Source organism: Budorcas taxicolor, chromosome 1 (genome assembly GCF_023091745.1).
Source record: "Budorcas taxicolor isolate Tak-1 chromosome 1, Takin1.1, whole genome shotgun sequence".
NCBI lineage: Eukaryota > Metazoa > Chordata > Mammalia > Artiodactyla > Bovidae > Budorcas > Budorcas taxicolor.
Genome location: NC_068910.1, coordinates 12,660,921 through 12,681,111, shown reverse-complemented (window position 1 = coordinate 12,681,111; position 20,191 = coordinate 12,660,921). Strand labels below are relative to the sequence as shown.

Sequence of the window (20,191 nt, the reverse complement as noted above, 5' to 3'; positions counted from 1 at the left end):
TCTGCCCTTCCTAAGCATTTGCTTTCTTATCCTCCTTGTCCTTAGGAAATGGGCTGTTTGGGTGCTTCCCCTGAGAGTTTTAGAAGAGCCATATCAGAAGTTTTGTTTTCTCTGTCATACCAATTCTTTGTGGCTTTACTGATCTGGAAGGCCTTACTTTCTTTTGAAATATATGAGCCAAATTCGTATGCTCTGTGTGAAAGGACCCTGAATGGCTAAGTTGGCTAAGTAGAGCACTAAGATGTGGAGTACATTGAGCAGAGTTTGTCTTGCAGCTCGGCATGCTTCAGACATCTTTTAAGGGAAGAGCTGACTGTGACTGTGTATGTTCCATTGGTCAGCTTACTCCCAGGGCAGCAGCAAGGGGACATCACAGTTCTTTAGGGGTCTCAGTGAATGAATCTTGGGCAGGCCCCATAGGTAGGCTTTTCCACCTAGAGCCTTTGTCTTCACATTCAGAAATATAAATTCTTTGTCAGTATTTGTTGGATGTTTTCTATGTGCTTAGCAGTAAGTGATGGAGAAGGCAATGGCACCCCACTCCAGTACTCTTGCCTGGAAAATCCCATGGATGGAGAAGCCTGGAGGGCTACAGTCCATGGGGTCGCTAAAAGTCAGACACGACTGAGCGACTTCACTTTCACTTTTCACTTTCATGCATTGGAGAAGGAAATGGCAACCCACTCCAGTGTTCTTGCCTGGAGAATCCCAGGGAATGGGGGGGCCTGGTGAGCTGCTGTCTGTGGGGTCACACAGAGTCGGACACAACTGAAGCAACTTAGCAGCAGCAGCAGCAGTAAGTGAAAATTAGTGGGGACTATCCAAGTTGAGATTTAGAGACCAAACTGAGTTTGCCTCCCGTGTAACATTTATTGTATTCTTAGACTTGCAATACCTAGAATTTTTTTGTTTTGTTTTTTCTAGGCTTTTGTAAATTGGGAAGAGGCTAAATTGACTTGGAGTTTTTTCAAACAGTCTTTCCTGAAACAGATTTTGACAGAAGGTAAGTAAAAGGTTGCTCTGAGCAGTTAGGAAACTGAAGTATCAGTGATGGGGAGCTTCCTGGCTGTCCAGTGGTTAAGACTTCAAGCTTCCATGCAGGGAGCATGTGTTTGATCCCTGGTCAGGAAACTAAGATCCCACATGCCTTGTGGCATGGCCAAAAAACAAAAACACACAAAACCCAAACCAAAAGCACACAAAGTATCAGCGAGGGGATTCTACAGAACTGCTGGTTGCCTAGATGCAGACCACCTGCTTCCTAGAGCCCCTGGGTCAGAGGACCCTCAGAACTGGGAGGGTTTTAAATAAGGAGAGGAAAACTAGCATTTATAAAGTGTGATGCTTCAGTTGTCTAATTTAAATCTCCCCACAGCCTTGTAAGAAAGATATTGTTCTTTTTATTATGGATGAGGAAACTGAGCATCAGTGAAGTTACATTACTTCTGCAGGGTCCTACAAGAATTAGGGGCAACTTACTTTGAATCTGAGTCTCATTCCAGAATCCCACTTAATAATAATGTAATATTATTACATATATTATATGTAATAATAAATGTATTATAGAAATATTCTATCAATTACAGAAAGTTTAGAAAATACAGAAAGCTATCTATAGTCTCTCTTGCCTGGAAAATTCCATGGATGGAGGAGCCTGGTGGGGTACAGTCCATGGGGTCCCAAAGAGGCGGACATGACTGAGCAACTTCACTTCTATCTATAATCTTATTTTCTGAACATTTTATATACTTTTTCTGAGCTTTTTTAAAAAAATAGCTTTTAAAATTAATTACTTTTGGCCGTGCTGGGTCTTTGCTGCTGCTCAGGCTTTTGAGAGTTGCAGCGCATGGACTTCTTGTGGTGGCTTCTCTTGTTGCAGATCACAGGCTCTAGAGCACAGGCTCGGTAGTTGTGGCACATGGACTTAGTTGCCCCACAGCATGTGGGATCTTCATGGATCAGGCATTGAACCTGTGTCTCTCACGTTGGCGGACAGATTCTTTATCATTGAGCCACCAGGAAAGCCCCTTGTGACCTTTTTAAGAACCCAGTTTTTCTCATTTGGAATTGAGTTGAGCTGTAAGTGCACTCAATACATATTAGATTTCAAAGAATTAGTATTAAAAAATAGCATGAAATGCTTCTAGTATTTCTTTTCATGTTGCCATGATAATATTTGGGGTTAAATCAAATATATTTTCTTTAACAATAAGATTCACTGGTGGAATAGTTTGGTCAACCTTCCAACTTCTAAGGACTTCCCAGTTTAACAGAAGTGACAGAACTCTAATGCAGAGGACAAACCAGGAGCTGAAAGTACATCTTATTTTATATATATATATATATATATATATATATATATATATATGTATTTATACCCAGCTTTATTTCAAAGAATGAGATTGGAGGCAGCTATAAGCTGCTGAAGGTAGTAGTTTCTCTCTATAAATTTCATGTCTCTGTACATGTATGTATCTATTACTGAATATGTTTTCCAATGTCTTCAGAAACTATTAAAAATACTATAATCGCATTACAAGAATTTTGGAAAATAGGAAAAAATTTCCTAAAACTCTAGCGTTCTAATACGAACATCACTGTTACTATCTTGTTTTTTTTGTCCACCATTGTTACTTTTCTTCATTATACTTCCAAAGGGAAGCCCTAAGCCTCACTTCCCTCATTTGTGGTTTAAAAGATAGAACCAGGAGGTACCTGAGGGCTCCCCAGCTTTGAGAACACCCGTTTCTAGCCTGAGTCCATAACATTTCCATCACAAAAGTAAAACTGTTCACAGGAATTCTGGAGGAAGTAAAGGTCAGAAACCTTCAGAGAGCTGAGTGAAGATGCCTTAAACTCTTGAGAGCAAGGGAGCATGCTGTTCACCACTGTCTCCCTGACACCCTGCTAGGCTGGAACGTTGATAACGTATTCAGCAAGGTTTGGGTTTTTATAAATATTTATTTATTTGTCTGCGCTGGGTCTTAGCTGTGGCTTGTAGGATCTAGTTCCCTGACCAAGGATCAAACACAGACTACCTGCCTTGGGAGGACAGAGCCTTAGCCACTGGACCACCAGGGAAGTCCACAGCAATTATTTTTTGGTAAAGAAAGGTAGCTATAGTGAAGTTGTATATTGTGATAGTTCACATTATTGTTAGAACAGGCAAAACAATGGAGGGAGTGTGAGGACGGGTCGCTACTTAAAGGCACTTTTTTTTTTTCTTTCAAAAGTTTAAAGGGCAGTTTGAATGAATTTAGGAATGGCCCTAACTTGGTTATCTGTACTGCTGTGGCTAGTCATGTGTACAGTGTCAGGTTGTCAGCCACATGTTCGAGCCTCCCGAGGTGGGCCTGCTTCATGTTCGGTCCATCCTGGCCTGGCTGGCAAAGGGCCCTTAGGAACTTCCTACGGCCTCCCTCTCCATGGCTGTGAAATAAGGAAGGGGCCTGACAAGGACACCTAGATTCTTTTTCTCTGAAAGCTACAGCTCTAAAAAATTTAAAATCATTTATTGTTATAGCAAAAATGTATGTGTGTGTATACTCATGTATATATACACACTCGCACACATATATATGCTGTTACCTTCTACCCCCGCATTTCCTGAACGCTGTGTCATGTGCTGAGAATACACAGATGACTGAGGAACAGGACGTGGCTTCAAGGAGCTCATTCCCTCTGCAGAGACTAAAGCATTTGTGTGGTTAACTCTGATACAGGGGTGTACTTGAAAATGTCAGCTCATTCTCCAGACATCTCTTGAGTGCTCTCATTTCCAGGAGCTCTGCTAGGCAACCAGGGGCATGGAGATGACCAAGACATGGTTCCTCAGGGAGCTGACAGAATGTGGGAGGGAGATGCCTTTTGTGCCAGAACCCAGGGAGATCCCTGCAGAAAAGCCATTGCAGGTGGTGAGGATACCAACAGCTGAGCCTGGGAGCACCAGCCCAGCCTGACTCAGAAGAGCTGGAGGAGTGAAAACCTCCATGTAGGGTGCAGCAGAGGATGATGGTGTGATGGTGGGAGGTGGGGCTGAGGCTGGTGAAGAGAGGCTGAAAAGATAGCTTTCAGTTCAGTTCAGTTCAGTCGCTCAGTCGTGTCTGACTCTTTGCGACCCCATGAATCACAGCACGCCAGGCCTCCCTGTCCATCACCATCACCCGGAGTTCACTCAAACTCATTTCCATTGAGTCGGTGATGCCATCCAGCCATCTCATCCTCTGTCATACCCTTCTCCTCCTGCCCCCAATCCCTCCCAGCATCAGAGTCTTTCCAGTGAGTCAACTCTTCGCATGAGGTGGCCAAAGAATTGAAGTTTCAGCTTTAGCATCATTCCTTCCAAAGAACACCCAGGACTGATTTCCTTTAGAATGGACTGGTTGGATCTCCTTGCAGTCCAAGGGACTCTCAAGAGTCTTCTCTAGCACCACAGTTCAAAAGCATCAATTCTTTGGCGCTCAGCTTTCTTCACAGTCCAACTCTCACATCCATACATGACCACTGGAAGAACCATAGCCTTGACTAGACGGACCTTTGTTGGCAAAGGTCAGTCTATAAAAGGTCCCAAATGCAAAACCAGGGCACTTGGACTTTTTGCAAACACAGTGGAGCCATTTAAAGGAGTGAAAGAAGAGATGACTTAAGATCTGTCTGTATTTGCAAAAGCTGGAACTGTTAGCGATGAAGATGGATTAGAGAAGAGCAGAGATACTGGGGGGCCCATGCTTGGAAGGATCTATAGAGGTCCCTGCCACCACCCTCCCTAAAATGGGACATTGTAGGGAGGAAAGCCTCGGGAGAGGGACTTGAGAGACTATCACATTCTCGTCTCTTAATGCTGCTTTCTTCTTTGAGAAAGTGGTTAGGAGATGGGAGTTGGCCCTTCAGGGCTGTGGTCTCCTCAGTGCTCCTCCTCCATAGCGGTCAGTGTTTCCCATTCAGGGATAATAAGAGTATTCATGAAAGTGGGGAATAGGGCTCAGGGCTAATGTCTTCACCTTGAAGGCATTAGACTGTCTTAGATTTGAACCATGAACTAGGACTGCTGAGAATTGCTGGCCTCCACAGAGTTTTCTCTACTCAGAGAGGAAACTTCTGATGAGTCTGTGCAGTTTATCATGGACTTTTCATTTCACAGAATTTACACTCAGATTATCTGACCTCCCTGAAAACCTGAGATTATCATTTTTATTATTAACATTCCTATAACTCTTCACACTTTTAAGAAGATGTATCAAGCTGGTTTTATTGATTTTTGTTGTTTTTAATTGCTTAAATCAATAAAGCCACCAGCACTTTCCAAATTGTTATTATTTTGAGATTATTTTAAATCAACATTAGGACAAGGACCATGTCATTAACCAAGTGTCTAATTTTTCTGCTTTGACAGTATTTACCAACTGGAAGAGACAATACACAACAAGAGAAAAGGAAGCAAGAAAATACTGTGTATTTGAAATGCTAATTATTTTGCTTTTCCATTTACAGGCGAGCGATATGTGATGACATTTTTGAACGTGTTAAATTTTGGGGATCAGGGTAAGATGAAATTCTGTAGTGTTTTAATTAAAGATGAGCTATCTTCACAACACTTTCTAATATTTGCCTCTGTAGTTTGATTCTTTTGAAAATATCTATCTATTTATTTATTTTTGGCTGCACTGGATCTGTTGCTGCATGCAGGGGAATATTCCTGGTTGTGGCGTGCAGGCTTCTCAGTTGGGTGGCTTCTCTTGTTGCGGAGCGCAGGCTCTTGCATTACAAGGCAGATTCTTAACCACTGGACCACCAGGGAAGCCCCTGTAGTTTGATACATTTAATGAAAAAACAAATATGAAGATTATAAAAAATGAATCCTGAAGATTGAAAATTGTAGGTCTTTATAAATGTATATCTGACTATTCCCTCCTGTGTGTCTTGGGCAGCAAGTTCTCTGTTGGGATTCCCTGCCCTTACCCAGCTTTCTGCAGAGCTCTGGGGCTCATTTTGGGGGTCAGAGGGTGCCAGAGTAACAGGGAGGTCATCATAGTCATGAAGATTTGGCCCATGTGTGTGGCTAAATAGGTCTTAATATTTTTTCACATTTATTTTTGAATACTGTCTCTAAGTAGTGGACATAAAAATAGAAAAAAATCAACTTGGCAGTATGACTTTTGTAAAAAAGTACTAGTGATGCAAATATTCTGTATCCTGACTGAATTTATGTGGTGATCTTTTGCTGTAGCTTTTCAAGACTTTACTATTTGGGGGGAACTGGGTAAAGGGTACATGGTTCTCCCTTTTATTTCTTACAACTCCATGTGGATCTATAATTATCTCAAAAAGTTTAATCTAAAAAATTATATTAGAAAAAATGTTAATAGTGCTATAAAAATTCAAGTAGAAATACCAATAAGACTGTTATTTCTTTTTTTTTTTCTTTTGTTTTGTAGGTGTGTATGATATAGTGAATAATCTTGGCTCCCTTGTGGCCAGATTAATTTTCCAGCCAATAGAGGAGAGTTTTTATATATTCTTTGCTAAGGTGCTAGAGAGAGAAAAGGACGCCACACTTCAGAAGCAGGTAGTCTTGGTTTTCATGTCCCCATCTTCCAAGTGAATTCTCTGTGTGTGTACAGGATCAACAAGACAGAAATGAGGAGCTGTCTGTTTCCCTCTGTTTGATCTGAAATTTTCTTCTAGTTTTCATTCTCCTCTCACATTCTGAATGATGGCAAGATCCTGAGCTCACTTCTTCTTTCCAGCTTCTCCTTTTCCTCCTGACCAGCCCTTTCTTTTCACCCTTTGTCCTCTGTGACCTTTTCTTTGTCCCAGCCCTCTCAGAACTCTATAGCTGTCCCCAGTGCAGCACAGACCCCTTCCTATGGTCTAAGGTTTAAGAATGAGGCTGCCTCCCCTCTCCTCAGATTCTCAAGAACCAAAGCTGAGCTGAAGGATGCAGAGACAGGGCAAGGCTAACTGAGGGCATGGAGAGGAAGACATGGGCCATCTGGTCTCGCTCACCACACCAGTTGTTTAGCTTCTTAAGGACTGTGATGTGCCCAGAGCTCCATTCTGACCCTGAGAAGCTACATAGTCTAGCCAGTAAAAAAAGACGAGATTTTAATCCAGGAGTATTTGTGTGTAGAAACTTCCCTTTTCCTAGAATCATTGAAAATATCTGACTTAGAATTAAAAGCAAACTAGTTAGCCTCTTATGTGTCTTAGAATATATTTTGCAGATGACAGTTCATGCATAATATCTTTTCAAAATGAACCAATCTGGTTCTTAGTCTGATTTAGGAATGTTTTCTCAATGTCGATTACAGAAACATCAGAATTTGGACTTGTTTGTCAGGAGAAGCACACGGACAAAGCTAGCTAGTGCTGTAAAAACTTGTCAGTTGAAGAATAAATGTCAGAGGGGAAGGTGTTTCCTAGGCAACATTTGAGACAATTTATCCTAAACAAGTTAAAAACTAACCCTCCCCTGCTTTCTTAAGGAGGCACACTTTGTCTTTTTTCCTCCATTTGTTAATTGAGTAGAAACAAACCCAGGCTGTAGAAAAGCAGCTATGGTTCTCAGCAGTTGAAAGAGTGATCCATGAAACAGCGAAGGGAGAAAGCCACATGGGAGGTTTCTCTCCAGCTCATGATTCATCCCACTTCCTTCCTTCTTCCCCGGCCCCAGGAGGATGTTGCTGTGGCCGCCGCGGTTTTGGAGTCCCTGCTAAAGCTGGCCCTGCTGACCGGCCTGACCATTACTGTTTTCGGCTTTGCCTATTCTCAGCTGGTTTTGGACATCTATGGAGGGGTCATGCTTAGCTCAGGATCAGGTATGCACAGTTTTTTTCCAGATCTGTTCTAATTTCCCAACTGAAGGAGAGCAGTCTTATGAAAGTCAGATACGGTTGACATGTGTGTCTGTATAGGGAAGATTGCCAGAGGTTGGGGCACCTGAGGTCACACCAGCTTAGGGTGCAGTTGGGGCTCTGGCACCAGGTTGATCAGTCCCCACAACCTCACTTGGAGAAGTTGTTAGGAATCCTTAGCTTTCCTTTCAGGCCTCAAATGTGTTTTGCCAAGTGCTTCCCTGTGCTCCCTGTAGGGTAAGTGAGGAAGGCAGAGAGCAGGCTCTAATGAGTCTCCGCTTGGTACTAAACACATCTGAAGACAGTAAGTGCCACATAAATCTCACGGCCTGATGCATAAAAGCCTCTGAAGGATAACCCAGAGCCATTTGCAGAGAATGAAATTGATCTCAGCAAATAAAATGGTATATTTAATCCAGTGACTCTTGGGTTTTGAAAGAGAAAAGTATCGAGTGTGTCTAACTTGGAAACACCTGGTGCCCAGGCCACTGAGTGTCTCACAGCATCGCTGGGCCCTGGGGACTTTACCAGTTTCGAGATGCACTGGGTCATGGACTAGCAATCCACTTACAGTGTTTCCTCTTGGGTTGAGCAAAGATGTTTTTAATTCCTCACATCACTAGACAAGATCCTTGAAGACTTTTTTTTAATGCCCTGTCTCAAATGGATAGGGCCCTTTCAGGTGCCATTCTGCAAGATCACTGGCATGTTTTTGTCTCCACTATAATGGCCCCAAACATTTAGTATTAGGAGAAGAAGGGCCGAGTTTCTACCCAAGAACAAAGGTCATTAGGTTTGGACAAACAGCTGCTGTGAAACCAATGATGTGGTTTGTATTGCCCTGGGTCAGGCAGCTATAGGAAGCCATTAGCAAGTCAGTGCACAGAGAGCAGGACAGGCTATTTCACAGCAGCTCTGCCCCTCTGGAAAGGTAATCACCAAGGAGCAGCCTTTGTAATGCAGCCACAGGACAGTGCCACAAGGAAAGGGCTGTCCCATCTACGTAGTATTCACTTGCCTAAGTCATTAATCATTGAAGATACATCAACAAACCATTGTTATTGTGTGGTCCTTTTACTCAAGTGAGATGCTGGTGCCAGTATTGAGCACTGATGATAGATTTGTCAGCTAAAAGGGTCATTGTTACTTGATAAATGAAGGTAATGAATTATGTCTCTGATGTTTTATGTCAAAGTCATTAATCATTTTAGACTCAATAAGATATTCTCTTGGTCTCATCTTCAGAGAGAGAGAAGCATCTTGAGAATGGTCTGGTTCCTTAGTCTCTGGAAAGGATGTATGGTTTGCTGTAGTCACTGCAGCATCTTTCGGACCCTTGTCTCGTGCCTGGCCCAGGCCTCCATCAGCATCCCTGCCCCAGCAAGGTCTTCCAGCATCTGTTTCCTCATCACTGCTCCCTCTCATTTTGACCAAATTTCCAGCTGTGTGTGCCTTCTGGGAGGGTGAGTGTGTCTCCCCAGGGTGCCTGCTGGCTTTCCTTCCCTGTCTCCACACCACCCCTCTTCTCCTTGCCCTCTTCTCGACTTTCCGGACTAGTGCTGCAAATCCAAATGCCTTTCCTGGGCCAAAGATATTAACACTGCTGCTCTCCACCCCGATACTCCTCGCCACAGCCTTTTTTTTTGTTCCCTTAAATATTCACAAAACATTGCCTTTCTCCAGAAAGTCTTACTGAATCAGAAAAGAATGAGGAACTTTCCATGGCTCAGCCCAACCACTGAGTTTTGAAAGTGGAACTTGCAACCCTGCTGTCCTCAGTTACCCCAGTTGCATGTTGCTTTTGTCCTTGCCCGTGAAGTGGGCTCACCTGTGACCAGACCTGCAGTGGCTCCCTTAGAGACCTCCATGCTGCTTTCCTAAAGTGGGACTTGGCCGCAGCACAGGCAGACTTTCGTGGCGCACTGAGGGTTTGCTTTGCAGTACTTGGGCTCAGCCCTGTGTGTAATTAGGGGTTGTGGAAGTGGTCTGAGACTTTGATCAGACGTTTTCCTCCTATCTGGCTTTTCCGTCCTAAAGGAAAATACAAACATTCAATGAACTTCCCTGAGACTTCTCACATTCATCTCTTAGGTGCTTCTTTCTTGCCCTTTCTTTTACTCTTTTTTTTTTGGAGAAAGAAGAGCTTATTATTTGCAGCCAGTAAGGAGAACACTTGCTTTCCCAAAGCAGTGTCTCCTGTTTCACTTTTTAAAAATCTTTTTTTCTTCTCAGGCCCCTAATATTAGTTTCCTAGGGCTGGGATCACAGTGTGTCATGAACTAAGTGGCTTGTAAGAACAGAAATTGATTGTCTCACTGTTCTGCAGAAGTCTGACATCCGGGAGCCAGCAGAGCTCTGCTCGCTGTGGCAGCTCTAGAGGAGGCCTCCCTCACCTCTCCTTCCTCACCTCTCCCAGCTGCTGGTGTTGGCTGGCAGTCTTTGGCTAGGAAATACATTACCCCCATCACACGGCTGTCTTCTCCCTGTGTGTCTTCACATCATCTTCCCTCTGTGACTATCTCTGTGCCCAAACTTCTGCTTCTCATAAGGACACCAGTCATAATGGATTAGGGCCCACTCTGATGACCTCATTTTAACTTATTATAAAGATGCTCTTTCCAAATAGACCACACTCTTACGTTACTGGTGATTAGGACTTCATATTACTTTTGTGAAAGTGTTAGTCACTCAGTTGCGTCTGACTCTTTGCGACTCCATGGACTGTAGGCCACCAACCCCTCTGTCCATGGGGATTCTCCAGGCAAGAATGCTGAAGTGGGTTGCCATGCCTTTCTCCAGGGGGAAATCTTCCCAAGCCAGGGATTGAACCCAGGTCTCCTGCATTTGCAGGCAGATTCTTTCCCATCACATTACTTTTGGGGGCAATACAATTCAACCCATACTACCACTCAGCTCAACCCAGAGTTTAAGGTTCCATCTGCAAGTTCCCCAATTCCAATCTCTTTCCCTAAAGTTGACTCAAAACCCTTCTATTCTAATCACCGTTTCATGCCGGCGTTTGTGTTCTCCACCTTGCAAAGCCGTGCGCTGTCCACATGGCGTCAACTTTCAGTTACCAAGTGAGAGGTGCAGGTTGTGAGAGGAGCCCCGCCCCTCTCTGCCAGAGAGAGAAGGACGGAGAGAAGCAGGAAGCACACTGAGCATAGCGTCGAGCCACCGCAGGGCGGACCCTGGTCCCTGCCTCCCCTGCTGGAGTCGTCCCACAGCTGTGGTCGGGGGCCAAGCCACTTCTGCAGCAATTTGGGGGAATGAAATGCAGCCTGACATGATGAAAATGTGGAACCCAAGAGAGGGCCATCAGCGCTACTCTTTAGGACTCCTTTTGTCTTTGTTTTGTTTTTTGGTTGTTTGACCCACAATATCTCTGAGGTATGCTGGTTCCCAACTCCAGTCTAATCTAGCCATCCTGACCTGAATGGAGAGGAAAAAACTCAGAAATACTTGGGAAGTTCACAATCCAGAGGCGTGCTCACTAAAGATTGAGACCTAATCATAGGACCATAGAATGCTTCTCCTCACCCATAGCTCACTATCCCATTCCTAGGCCGATTTAAAACAGTTCTTCTTCTTTTTGTTTTTTTAACATTTTATCTTTTTTACACAATTGTAGGATGCACATTTTATTCAAGTTCCCATAGACTATAAACTGGGAGACCCTGAAACATCCAGGGACAAAACATAGTGCAAAAATTTCAGAGTATAAAGGTATTGAAATCATACAAGAGTCTATTCTCTTATTACTACAGCAGTTCTTTTTATCCAGTCAGATCAAACCAAACCAAATCAAATCAAATGAATCCAATCAGTCCCATGAAATCAACTCCATTAGACCACCAACATCAGGCAAGCCCCTCCACCAGTAAGATTACAGCTTGCTGAAGGCTCAGATAATGGGTAGCATTTTTTAGCAATAAATTATTTTAAATTAAGGTAACCACATTTTTTTTAAGACATAATGCTGTTGTACAACTAATATAATACAGTATGTTGTCATAACTTTTATATGCACTGAGAAGCCAAAAAAATTCATGGGACCTTTTTATTAAAATATTTGCTCTATTGCAGTGGTCTGGAACCAAGCATGCAGTGTCTGTAAGGTGTGCTGATTCCCAACTCCAATCTAATCTAGCAATCCTGTCTCATCTGAGGGGGGAGAAAAAAACTTGGAAATATTTGTGAAGTTCACAGTCCAGAGGCAAAAGCTCACTGAAGACTGAGACCTAATCATAGGACCACAGAATGCCTCGCCTCCTCAACAGCTCACCACCATATCACTTCTTTTTGTTATTTTTGATGGCCATGAAACTATTTAGTGTCCCTGTGCCACGGGGACCTTTCATATTAAGCAGCTTTCATAACCATGATTAAGTTTCAGATTCTGAGACTCTGGAACTCCCCTTGGCCTGCCCTTTTCTTTTAGTGGTTTCTTTTTTTTCTTTATTGAGGTCTAATTTACATAAAGTAAAATACTGTACTCTTAAGAGTTTCGACAAATGTCTACACCCTTGTAACCAATATCCAGATTAAGGTACAGAACATTTCCGTTACCCCAGAAAGTTCTCATAGGGCCCTTTCCACCCAGTTGCCCCACTGTACCTCAGAGGCAAGAACTGCTTTGATTTCTTATCACCGTAGGTTAGTATTACTTTAGAGAAGAATTTCGTATAAATGAAATTATACAGTGTAAGCACTTTCACGTTTCGCTTCTTTCCCACAGTATGAAGTTTTTGAGATTCATGCATGTTTTCACATGGATCAATAGTTTTTTTTTTCTCCTTGATTGCTGAGAAGTATTTCTTTGTATGGATGGCCCATATGTTGTTTATCCTTTCTCCTGTCCATGGTCATTTTGGACTGTTAGGAATAAAGTTGCTACAGATGTTTTTGTACACATGTTTTTGTGAACATGTGCATTTATTTCCACTGGTTGTATACGAGTAGAATTTTTGGATTGTAGGTTGTGTACATGTTTATTTTATTAGAAACTGCTTGACTGCCTCTCAGTAATGGCCCTTTTAAAAGAGGGGCTCAGGGAATTCCCATCCTGTAGGTTAGAACTCCACACTTTCACTGCTGACAGCCTGAGTTCAATCCCTGGTCAGGGAACTAAGATCCCACAAGCCACATAGCACAGCAGGGGGGAAAAAAAAAGAGGGGATCAACTCTATTTTAAGGCTCCTGATCTTCTGTTAGCAGATTTTCCCAAAGCTTGTTAGTTAGCTATAGAACCTAATCACTTTGTTTGAAGAAAATAACCTTACGAACCCTGGTTCTCCCTGCAGAGTTGTGGGTGTTCCGTTTCCATAGTGTGCTGCCGCTCTTGAGTCCTGGGCTTCTGCAGGGCTTCTTCAGCTGCGTTCGTCTTCACCTGCAGGGCCACTAGTGTCCCTGAGTGCTCAGACTAGCAGGCTTCTTCATGCTGTTTCAAAAAGTGAAATTTGTTTGCTGGCCAGATTAGCTTTTAGTTGCTAAGCAAGAGATCTGTATATCTCTTCCTAACTGTCCATTTGTTTTTGGCTGTTTATTTTGGTCAGTGCCCTGGAATGCTCAGAGTCCTTCCAGATAGTTAGGACCACACATCTGCCCAGTGACCACACCAGCAGGGCTCATGACCCCTCTGGTGTTCTCTGTCCATCCAGCCAATGTGAGGATGCACGGGGGCCTCCCACTTGGGCTCTGGAATCTCAGCAGGTTGTTTCCCTACAGGTCCTGTCCTACTGCGAGCCTACTGTCTTTACGTCCTCCTACTTGCCATCAATGGAGTGACTGAGTGTTTCACATTTGCTGCCATGAGCAAAGAGGAGGTAGACAGGTAGGTAACCTTCAAGACACACCTGTAATCATGGCCTTCCACCAAAATGAAGTAGCTTCTTTCTTTTCATTCTGAACATGTATTTATAGAAGACTCTTTTAGAGCCTGGAGTATGGTGCTTTCCTCAGGCACCATTCAGTGAGTCTTCTCCACGCTAGGGCTGGGGAGAAGCCACTGTTCCTCGCCTCCATTTGTCAAGGGAAAAATCTAGGGCCTGAAGGGCTGTGTTAGTCCTGGTTGGCAGAGGCAGGCACCAGACAAGACCCCCTCCTCCACCACCTCCTTGCCCAGTGCTCCAGAGGGTTACTCAGGAGCTTCCTCAAGAGGCAGGTCTACAGGTATTTCCCTGATGGTCCAGTGGTTAAGAATCCACCTACCAGTGCAGGGGACACAGGTTTGATCCCTGGTCTGGGAAGTTTCCCCATGCCTTGGAGTAACTAAGCCCATGAGCCACAAGTACTGAGCCTGAGCCTTCTGGAGCCCATACTCCGCAGCAAGAGAAGCCACCACAACGAGAAGCTTTAGCACTGCAACCAGAGACTAGCATGTGCACAGCAACAAAGACCCAACACAGCCAACAATAAAGAAATCAAATATTTTTTTAAAAAGCAGGTTTATGGACAATCTCAGGGCTCTGTGACATGTCTCCTCAGAGAAAGATTCAAGTGCACATAGAAAATTTGCCACATTTTCTCCCGTCCATTGACCCTGAGGTTGGGACCTCTGCCCTGAACTTCAAGCAGTAGTTCTTAATACTGGTTATGAGTCAGTGCCCGATGGAGCTTGTTAGAAATGTAGATTCCTGTCCACTCTACTCCCACCACTCTCTCTCCTACCATACCTACAGAATCAGTAGCCCCTGAGCATGTAAATGTTTTCTTTAAAGCTCCTCAACGATTCTGATGTCATCTTCTGGTATGAGCCTCTGATCCACACCCCGGATCATTCATCTCTTGTGTCCCAAACGGCGAAAGTAGAAAGGTAGTATCTGAAGACATCACTGCAGCATGTAGTTGAGAAGAAGGATAATCCTGTTAGCGGCAAAGGAGAGAGAGGAGGAAGAGAGGAGAAGGCGTGGGAGTAGGAAATGGGGCCAGCGGCCCTCGTGACCCCTTTGCCCCTTGAGGTCTGGGTCCTATGGGGGCTTCAGGCTGCCTCTGTAGTGCCTTGAGTGCTGTTGAAACCCCTCAGAGGCCTCGTGGGGTATGGGGAGGTGGGCAAGGATACCTCAGAGACGGGGGGAGCCCTTCCTCTCATTCACAGCACCCTTTGTCTGCTTCACACTGTGGCCTGTCTCAGGTCTGGCGACCTGTGGGCCACACCATAGTTGAGAGCTGGAGTGTAGAGCAGCGGTCCCAGCCCAGACTGCTCAAACTCCTCTCAGAAGTTCTGGCCCTCTCCCATACCAGCTGAACTGAAATTTCGGGAGTTGGGCCAAGAAGTCAGCTCCAAGAGATCACTGATGATAGCTCGGGCTTGAGGAACCGCTGGCCCAGACCAGCTTTCAGAGTAAAAACTGCGCTCAACACTGTGACCCAGTGCGTATTTAGGTGTGACTGAAACGAAGCTTCCACGGCACCCAGTACCCCAGGCACACGCAGAGCACACTGATGATGGCTTTTAATTCTGTTTCAGTTTTTTAAACTGCCATGTCATGACCCACTAAATTGATTTCCCAGCCCACTTTTAGGTCACAACCCATAGTTTCCAAATGTGGTCTAGACATGGTTTTTACTTCAGACAGTTAAATGTATAGCTATACACTGCTTTGAATCTGTCCTTTTTTTTTTTTTAAAGTGGATAAAAAGATCTCTAAGTTTAATTTTGAAAATACTATGTTTTTACTTGAAAGGTGCTTCTAACATGAAATAATTTAAAAATATAATTTAAAACATACTAAATAAGGTACTGAAGTGTGTTGGAAAGAACTCTGGGCTAGGAATCTATCTCTTTGAAGGGAATTTTGTTACAGTAATTGCAGCATTAATGTTGAAAGGGAGAAACAAGACTAAGCCTGCTTAAAACATTAAAAATATATTATCTTCCAACAAGTCATGAGGGAGTACAGACAGTGACTGATTGCTTTGGTTTCTCTTATATTGCATTGAACCAGAGGAAGTAGCTTTTTAAGTTAGTTGTAATGGGACCTGGACAGCATATTAAAATCTGGAAAATTATTTTCATGGTATTAGTTGTCAACATAGAGAAAAGACAGAGCCATATTCTCATCTGAAATAACTCACTTCCCCTAAGAGTAAAATGTGGTTTTAAGCATGGTCTCCAAGTTTGTATTCAATGTAGTAGCCCCCTTTTTGTCTGGGCCCCTGGCCCCAACTCCCAGTCTTGTTCTGAACACATGGAGCACCTGGGCTCATCACTGACCCCAGCCTTTTTTTCCTTTCTATGAATTTAGCCAGACATAAAACAGTAGTAAGACTTTTTTGTAGTATAATTGAGTAGCTTTCACCTATTTTACTTATTGAACTACAGGTTAATCAGTGTTTGTTTTTTAATAAAACTAAGGCATTTGGTTGGATGTGAAATATTAGAATGTCCTTTGACCTGCGAGTTCCTTTTTTGTTAATAACCTCATAATCTATATGGAAGATTGGTGGCTTCACATTATGCCCCACTGAAGAATCTTGGTGGTGTTTTGTTAAGGCTGTCTCATTTTCTTTTGTTTATTTGACAAAATTTTTTGAGCATCTGTTCTCTAAGAGGCATTGCTTTAAGCTCCAGGAGCACAGCCATGAACAAAACAGACGTGATCCCTGCTCTCCTGTAGCTGACAGTAAGGGAAGCAGACAGCAAACAAGTAAATAGATAAGAAAATTGTGCTCTGTGGAGAAGTAAAGCAGGGTTATGTGGTGAGAGTGGGAGCCCTTTTAGATCGGGAGGTCTTTCTGAGGAGGTTGCATTAGGCTGAGGCCTCGATGACCAGGAAGAGTCTGCTATGTATAGATGGGCTAGAACCTTCCAGGCAGAGGGGACAGTGATGCAGAGGCCGAGGATTGAGAGCTCCTCTCTCTGACTTGTTGGCCCTTGAGTGCCCCGCGTGGAGTTGGACTCCATAACTGTTGACTGAATGAAGGACAAGTGCCATCTTCTCACCTAGGCACATGAGACCCGCGCCATCCTCTACATAGTTACTTAGGCTACATTGTTATGGCCGTACCCTGATGTTTTCAGCCAGCACCCACTGGGGACACTTCAGTTGCTTACCTTTTGATAAACCTGATTAAAAATAACTTCCTGTTTATGTGAACCAAACCTTAGAAAATAGTCATTGTCGCTGACTAATTTCCCATTGATTTACAAAGTGGCATTTTAATTTTATCTTTAAAATTCTTATTTTATCCTGAAGTGGATAATGCCTTTAAGGCTATAGATTTGTGTTGGAAAGTCCAACAGTTGCAGAGCCCTCTTCTAATGAGAAACAGTAGACGTCCTCATTTTTAGTGCCTCCCAAGTAGCTACACCGAAGAAGCCACACTGTAACTTGTCCCTGCTAGAGTTAACATGAATTAGCTACCAGTTTCATTCATTGTTTCCCTGCTGCTTGGAGTTGGGTGAACATGACTTTGAAAGTTTATGAACCTGTGGTCTGAAGAAGAACCAAACATTACACAGCATCTTCTTTTTGGAAAATTGGTCAGAGTACTGGCCTACCCTCAGTGGCTTGTTACAAAGCTGGCCATTCTGATTATTGATTAGCATTAGTGAAGCAGCTTCCTCTGTGAAGATGTGGGCTCTTGTACTTCCATTACTCATTAAAAAGAAACTGTGTTGACTGAGAAGCAAATGAATTATTTCTCTGGAATTCTAGATGAAAGCACTGTCCCCTGTTAGAGTATAGGGGTGTGTGTGTGTGTGTGTGTGTTTGTTCGTGATGCCACACTCTCCGATAATTAGGTCTCCCATGGTACCTTGGGCTTGGTCAGCCAAAGGACAAGAACCCAGGCATTTGGGGGACCCAGTGGCATTCTCGCCACCCCTCCTTCCTGTGCAGAAGCTGAGTGGTGGTCTCTGAGGTTTCCTAACCCAGCTGACACAGTTTGGGGATCTAAGGGGTTTGGTTTCTTCAACAACTATACACTTAGATTGCCTGCTGTGTGCTCAGCAGAAACCAGATGCTGGAGAATTTGGTTCCTGGTTTTTTATCTTTTCTGAGACTTAGTCGAGAGCTGAAAACTGAAGATAGCTAAGTGATGTTCTATCCTGGAATCAGAGAAGGGAAAGGAACAGTATAAGCCCTCCAGTCACAGGACCCACAGAGCTCTAGAAAGGTGGATGGAGAGCCAAGGAGGGATGTGTGAGAGTCTGGGAAACCCTGACCGTGGGCCAGGCCTTGCTCCCTCTTCCCATTCTGTTATGGAAGCTGGTCACTTGCTTTGAGTGAGATCTGCTGGCCAAGGTTACGGGGCTTCTGCCTTTCCCAAAGGGAGCAGTGCTAGCGTTTAGGGGCCAGGGGTCAGGTTGGGCTGTTGGCTCACTCCTTAGGCAGATTCCTCAGCCTCTCTGGGCCTGGTTTCCTTGTCTGTAAAATGGATCCAGCTCCACAGGGAAAGGGCCCTGTGTTTGTCCACCGGCACATTCCCAGCAGCCCTCACAGCACCTGTCACAGTGCCTGTCCACACAAAACCGTAAACCCGTGTCATATTCTCGCGCCTCACATTAAGCAGGCTGAACAGGATTTTTATGCGTTTTGATTACAGAGTGTCACTTGGCCAGTTGTTATCCTTAAACACCATAAATATGTTGAATTGTTCATTTTTTTACTCTTCTATTCAGGGCTGAGGGGGACAGTGACGTTTCCATGTTATCCACTTAGCATTTGATAATGAGAATCAACTGGATCATGGGATCTCAGAGCTGAGTTCGTGTTCACAGCGCTTTCTTTGCAGCAGCCTTGCCTTGGGACGAGGTACCCACTGCCCTGAGTTGCCCGCCTCCCTCTCCCCAGGTACAATTTTACAATGCTGGCCCTGTCGTCTTCCTTCCTGATGTTATCCTATGTCCTGACCCGTTGGTGTGGCAGTGTGGGCTTCATCTTGGCCAACTGCTTCAACATGGGCATTCGGATCACGCAGAGCCTTCGCTTCATCTACCGCTACTACCGGAAGAGCCCCCACAGGCCCCTGGCTGGCCTGTCCCTGCCACCAGTCCTCCTCGGGACGTTTGCCGTCAGTGGTGGCATCACTGCTGCTTCAGAGGTGAGACTCCCCATGGCCTTCACACCACACGCTTTTGCAGTCTGTCCACTCTCCCTTGTTCCAGACATCCCCTTCCTGTTCTGCCTGAACCAGCTGGACAAGTACTTGCTTCCTCGGGCCCCTTCCCCTAAGCTTCAGGCCAGCATCTTGTGATAGAAATGACTGAGCGGCGGTGCCTTCGGGAACAGAGCAGACCCTAGCCCATGGCTGTCACAGCTTTTCCTGATTCGAAGCTGGAGCAGTAGAGCCCCCTCTCCCTGGCTTGTCCCAGAGGAAGGCGATATGGCTGGGGGGCCAGGGAGTGATGGTGGTGTCTCTCCACAGGTGTTCCTCTGCTGTGAATGGGGCTGGCTAGCCCGGCTGGCACACATCGCTGTGGGGGCCCTCTGTCTGGGAGTGACCCTCGGGACAGCATTCCTCACAGAAACCAAGCTGATTCACTTTCTTAGGACTCAGTTAGGCGTGCCCAGACTCGCTGACAAAATGACATGACCTTGTGGAAGCCGAGTGGCACCTGGACCAGCTGTGGGGCGGTCCTGTGGGTGGAACACGCGTTCTGTGGAGGAGAGCCAGGCCAGGGGTCTGCAGTGCAGTGAGACCAACCCAGGCAGGTGAGTCATCGGAGCGAACCACCGGACCAAACACTTACCCTCCACTTGAGGTTTCAGATAGCAGGGGTTCCGTTTTTAAGGGAAGACCAAAAAGTTCTTTGAAAATAGACACAATTATTGTTTTCACCATTTTGTTGTGGTTGGCATTTTTCTTTTTGAGTAATGTATTAATTCCTCTTGGGTGTGATTGACCTTAGGAACCATGTGTCCCACATATTCTAGCTTGGATGTCAATCGTTAATAATCATCCAGCTCAGAAGGACAGATATAGCCACTTTACCCTCCACAGGAGTATTTACCATGTTCTATAAAAGCACGAAGGAGACTTGGTGTTTTGTGATGTTGTACAACAAAGTTGGCCCCAGAGTTGTGGCTTTCTCCACTGTGACCTGGATTTTTAGAGAAGGAGAAATGTTAATGAGAAATCTAAGAAATGAAGACACAGAGGCTTTCAGATCACATTTCCTCCAGTTAGCCAGGCAGAGTCAGCATCTGTCCCCTTCACGGCTATCCCTACAAAGACTACCACATGCCTTCCCACAGCAGGGGCAAGCTGGCTCATCTCTGGCTTGGCCACTGGAGAAAGGACACTGTGATCCTTTGTGAGCTATCTTGTCCCCAGAAGGGAAGCCCCCTTTGCAGTTGGCTGTAAGTTCTCATGAGGAGGTTGTACAGATGACA

General features: G+C 44.6%; 1 protein-coding gene across 3 annotated transcripts in view; it reads left to right on the top strand.

Annotated features, from left to right (window-relative positions):
* Nucleotides 1–19,612, top strand: part of RFT1 (RFT1 homolog) — a 37,338-nt gene extending 17,726 nt beyond the window's left edge. Inside the window, exons 7-13 of one of the 3 annotated variants that reach the window (XM_052636958.1) lie at nt 925–1,003; nt 5,491–5,541; nt 6,435–6,565; nt 7,673–7,817; nt 13,581–13,686; nt 18,650–18,899; nt 19,349–19,612. In XM_052636958.1, the coding sequence (XP_052492918.1) occupies nt 925–1,003; nt 5,491–5,541; nt 6,435–6,565; nt 7,673–7,817; nt 13,581–13,686; nt 18,650–18,899; nt 19,349–19,378 (792 nt within the window). In that variant the 3' untranslated portion in view covers nt 19,379–19,612. Of the gene's footprint in view, nt 1–924; nt 1,004–5,490; nt 5,542–6,434; nt 6,566–7,672; nt 7,818–13,580; nt 13,687–18,649; nt 18,900–19,223 lie in introns of all 3 variants that reach the window. The other 2 variants (XM_052636949.1, XM_052636966.1) reach the window with 2 other exon arrangements.
* The last annotated feature ends 579 nt before the right edge of the window (nt 19,613–20,191 follow it).